This window comes from Sphaeramia orbicularis, chromosome 11, assembly GCF_902148855.1.
Source record: "Sphaeramia orbicularis chromosome 11, fSphaOr1.1, whole genome shotgun sequence".
NCBI lineage: Eukaryota > Metazoa > Chordata > Actinopteri > Kurtiformes > Apogonidae > Sphaeramia > Sphaeramia orbicularis.
The window spans coordinates 40,289,327-40,294,721 of NC_043967.1; the positions used below are offsets into that span (position 1 = coordinate 40,289,327).

Here is a 5,395-nt window from a genome sequence, read left to right on the forward strand (position 1 = left end):
TACAGTCGGCTTCATGACGCTGATTTTGTTGTCTTAACCCAGTTACTCTTCTGTCCTGTCTACTCTGTTAGAGCTAGTAAATACATGTTGCAGTTATGTAGCACTTAGGAGGGGGACGTGACCCTTTTGTGCCAGCTACCGTTAGCTAATGTTTCAGTCCGTCTTCTGTTTGAGGGCTGTTTTTGAAACTACCGCGGCTCCGTTTGTTAACTAGCTAGCTAGCCACACGCTAGCAAACAAACTGGTGAGAGCCTACGATGTGCCGCTGTTTGTTTTTCTCTTTCTAGGCTAGCTATATAACTCAGCTGCCGGCGGCTAACCTAGCTACGTTTCGTGCGGTGTGGAGCAGAAATAACGCCGCTTCCTTTCTCCTTATGCTGTTGTTGCTTTCAAGTGTCCAGCTAAGATGTGGCAAAGTGTCGGACTCACACTGCTGGTCATTCTGGCCACACTTGCTTGTGCGTTCCTCTTCATGCTGTTTGGTGAGTTGCAAAGAAAAACACCTCTCATAAGTCACTTGTTTAACTCGCACATTCCTGTTGCTTTAATGTAAGGTTATTGCATACTTGTATTTTATTCAATTCCAAGTCATAACTAATTCATAATCGGTTGAATCTCTGCAAAAGTCTAGATCATTTTCTAAAACATTGCTTGTATTACAGGCCAGAACGTTTTAAATATCATTGACCGGCAAGTTTCAATTTCAGTACAGACCGAGTTTCTATTTTTATCATGTGCAGGGGAGTAGTCATATCACCATGTCTCCCCTCCCTCTCATAAACTGTAACTTTCATGACCTTTAGACCCTGACAACAAACCCAATAAAACATAGCTTTTGTTAATTTGCTGCATTATTATTTTTATTGGGTATATCTGCAGCCTCAGTCTAGTTGGAAAAATTATTTTCAGTTTTTCCCTAGAGTCTCCAAGTACTGTAGTATCTAATATTTATTTGTCATGTTACGTTGTTTGTTTTGCAGCCTTGATATCCACAGTGCTTTGTTCCTTTAAATTTCTTTCACTGTCATGTGTTTTGTAGCTTTCTGATCATTGTTCATGTTTACCAATTTAAGAACAAGTTCTGCTCAACAGCTGTACTCTGCAGGAATAGTCCTACCATTGGGCAACTATTTCCCCTCCCTTCTATCTGTGTTTTACCTGTTTTCAAACCCTTCCTCACCAACTGAAAGAATAACATCAACCTCCAGCTACACTGGCTTGCTGAAAACTGTAGTTTTTTTCTACATTAATAGAGTTTTTATTGTGTTTGTTTGTGTGGGATTGTGGTAATGTCAGGATATAGGCCAGAGAAGACAAATAGTTTGAGAGAGGAGTCAAGGAAGCCATTTTTGGGAAAGTGGACCCCCCCACCAAACAGAGGTGGTGGTCTGAGATATTACTCATCAAAAACCAACCTACAGCTACGCGGCCCTCCAGGTCCACCCCCTCTCTACGACCCTAACACTTAAATTCATTAGCATATGGATTACCACCTACGCAGATCACTGCCCCACAGGTTTTTAAGTCCAAATTCCCCCAGCAGCTGTTTGAACTGAAGAGGTCTCTTGGATGAGAGATGAAATGTTTTCAAAAGAGGTAAACAAGTTCAGTTGAACTTGGAGGAACCACCAAGGAAACATTATTGTGCAAAGACACTGTCTCATCCTTTGCCTAGCGCTCCCCCAGGCGTGTCTGATTCTTCAAATATTCATTATCTCACTGATGCAGCTCACTTAACTACATTTTTGCAGCATGGAGCAGACAAGGCTCTCTTTTGTTGCTTATAAGTGTCAAGCAAAGGCACAATGTCATTTTGGCCACACTTGTTTGTGGGGTGCTCTATGTGGTGCACATGGAAAGTAACCCAAATGAGTAACTTATGCAACTCTGTTTCCATTTCAAATCTCAGTTTCCTCCACTTTATGTATTAAGGTCATACCATGGTTTGGAACACCTGATCTTTTTAGGATGAACTAATCAGTTAAGAGTTGAATCTCTGAAAATGCAAAGTCACCTTACATTCAGTTTATTTGTTACTGGATTTTTACCCCTGCCAAGGAGGTTATGTTTTTGTCAGCGGTGGTTTGTCTGTTTGTCTGTGTGCAAGATAACTCAAAAAGTTATGGACGGATTTGGATGAAAATTTCAGGAAATGTTGATACTGGCAAAAGGAACAAATGATTAAATTTTGGTGGTGATCAGGGATGGGGTGGGCACTGATATGCCTTGGCAGTGGTCTGTGCTCTCTGAGTGCCTTTCTAGAAAAGCGAAATCCATCCTCATCCGTCCGTCATCCAAATCCGTCCATAACTTTTTGAGTTATCTTGCACACAGACAGACAGACCGACAAACAAATAGACAGAAAGACAAACATGGGGGGGGGGGGGCACTGATCTGCCTTGGCGGAGGTCTGCGCTGTCTGAGTGCTTCTAGTTATTAAATGTCTTTAACCAACAATTTAAAATATATTTATTTTGTCATCTGGAAGGAAAACAGTTAGATCTCCATGTCCTTCATCATAAACACAGCAGAACATTGCTTTATTTTATTTGGTGCATCATCATTTTAATTGGGTACTTTTCCTTCCTGCAGTCCAGATGCTTACTTTGCTCTTAATGTTATGATGAACTTCTCATGTTTTTTTTTTTTCTACAGGGCTCTTTACCACCTGTTGTCTCTTCATCTTACATTGATCTTTCATGTTACAATATGTACTATATAATGACTTTAATATGATCAGTGGGCTTTTTTTTTTTTTCCAAATTTTGTCTTGAGTAGCTCTGTGTTCAATAAACTGGCAACATGGAAGCTGCAAAGTATAACATGAGAGGCTTTAGTTCTTGCTTATGTTGCAAGAAATCTGGATGTGATCTGCTGGAATAGCCCTGCCATTGGCTTTAGATTTTAGATTTAGATTTTCCTATTCCTGAAATGTATTATGAACTGAGCCAGATCTATCATCATTGATCACAGTGCAAAGAAAATGTGGAGACGTGATCTTGGACACCAATAATTACTGTACTCGAGACTTATGTGGTAGCTTAGTTCACATTGATGAGTGTCATGCCACTTGCAGTTTACTGCAGTGTAACAGATCTCAACAATAGGCTGTGCAGTACTTAGGTATTTAGAATGTTTTTATGGAGTCATTTTTAACTTATGCAATGATTTGTCAGCATAGTTAAAACAAAACAGGTGAATGTTGCTAAACTCCACCAGAAGACCTTTAACACCAATTTACCTGATTTTCAACACTCTTGATGCACAGTTTTGGGATGAAATTGATATCAGAAGTTAGTTGTTTATTCAGCACTGGGTTTTTTTTGTATTTATCTTATGGTGTGCATTGTTGGGTTGACTACTGTTTGTAGATTATCCAAACAGATAGATCCTCCAGGAGTAGAGGGGAGTAAAAGTGTATCTGATGTGTTTGTAAATAACTGTTTATCTTTCTTTCAGGTTGGTATGTAGTCTGGCAGCTCTTCCTGTCCAAGTTCAAGTTCCTGCGCGAGCTTGTTGGCGATGCTAGCACTCCACAGGCTGAAACTCAACCGTCCGAAAGCAAGAGTGAGCGCGTAACCAATGCGGCTCCACGAAATCGGCCCAAGAGTGCACGCCAAAGAGTGGTCGCTCCAGAAATCACCTCGTAGATCATCCAGCAACTTTGTATTCTGACCCTTCACGTCTACTTCTGACACCTGTCTCACCACGACTGTTTGTGAATCATCTAAACAGATGGATCCCACTGTGCTCCACACTACACATGGACCTAATGGACACTCTGTAGTCAGCCCTCCTCCTTTTCCTCTTCCTCTTCACAGGACACTTTAATCTGACCAGGTACAGCTCCTGGTATGAAAGGGAAAAGCCATTCACATTACTGTCCATTCCTTCATTTCTGTTCATATGTGTTTTAATTAACAAGTTTAGTTATGTATAGAGCAGTGAGTGGGGTTCCACTCATGGCCAAGCTGCTTCCTGCCACCTGTGTAGAGTATCAGGCTGCTCCTTTACACAAGGACATGTAACTTCTTTTACATACATTGTTCGACATTGTATTTTTTAGCAGAAGACAGTTCAATCACAGTATGCTCGTCTACATCATTTCAACACACACAGATGCAGGTAAAAAACTGAAGTCATTTGTAGAACTGACAAGTTTACTTACACGACACGACAAAGTGCAATGAGAGGCTTGTTTATGCTGTCATTTTATTTTTTTCTTGCACAAGTACGTATGTTATGGCGGACTACCATCCATGAGGTGGAAACTGTCTTAGTAGTTAAACGCCCAAAGCTTTCGAAGATAAATGACAAATGACACGGCTTCATTCCACTCATGTAGAAGTCAACCCTTCTCCTGCAACTTCTCCTCCACCCTTTTGTGTTTTTTTTTTTTTTTTTTTAGATTTATACTTGAAGAGTCAGGAGGAAGTTGCGGGGAAGCAAACGCTTTTGTTGTAGTGCTCTGTTGTTTCAGCCGACCTGGAGGTGGCGTCTACAAACTCTCCCGATCCCTTGTGCCTCAGTCTGTACCAGTGCCTGTCGAAATGGCATCCACTGTTTGTTACACGGCCTCTCATCCTTTTGTACAGTTTCCATCAGAGGGCAAACCAAGTCATTATTTTTGTCACCGACTTTCCCTCCAGGTAAAACTACACGTTAAACTCGCACCTTTTTAACTGCAGTGATTTTTTTTTTTTTTTTTTTTGCATTGGAGCAGTAGCTTCAAATAAATAATGCCATAAATATGTCGATCCCAGTCCTGTTTGCCTCAAGAGTAGAAAAGTTGCTGTTGTCATTCTGAAGGAAACGTCACTGTACATGTGACCTATCTTTTTTTATATTAGATATAAAGTTGCTGTGTAATAAATACTAAATAATTAATAACGTGTTGACTCATTCTGTACAAATACTGAAATATTAATGCGTTAAAATTATCACAAACATTTCTTATAGATGTGCTCAAATGAGAAAGTCTTCAGTGTTTTCTGCTCCTCGGACTCACAGCAGGGCCAAATGTTCCCATTTTATTAACTCTATTACTTCATTATAGTAAGAAATGATGTTTGAAGACTAAGTTTCCTTCACTTTCAGATATGTAAATGCAAAAATAATGAGTTTCTGTCATTTCTCTACTGTCACAGAGATAAAATAAGGGCAAAGATGACAGAATGTATTTAAAGTAGCATTAAAAGTAAGAAGAAATGGGTGCAGATAATGAGAATGATCAAAAAATATGTGCCAAAATGTAAGAGATATTAAGAATTACAATTAATGAGGACTTTCTGTACTGACATTGGTCTTTGTGACGTCTTCCTGTATTTCTAACACTAGGTGGCAGTAGATCTCTGACAGAAAATGCAAACCGCAGTTTCTCAAAACAGACTGAAAA

The 5,395-nt window shown here is 39.9% G+C and overlaps 1 protein-coding gene across 1 annotated transcript; it reads left to right on the forward strand.

Annotated features, from left to right (window-relative positions):
- Nucleotides 1-4,887, forward strand: smim13 (small integral membrane protein 13). The gene is made up of 2 exons (XM_030147593.1): nucleotides 1-482; nucleotides 3,460-4,887. The coding sequence occupies exons 1-2, from the start codon at nucleotides 407-409 to the stop codon at nucleotides 3,648-3,650; spliced, it is 267 nt and encodes an 88-aa protein (XP_030003453.1). The 5' UTR covers nucleotides 1-406; the 3' UTR covers nucleotides 3,651-4,887.
- Nucleotides 4,888-5,395: the final 508 nt, after the last annotated feature.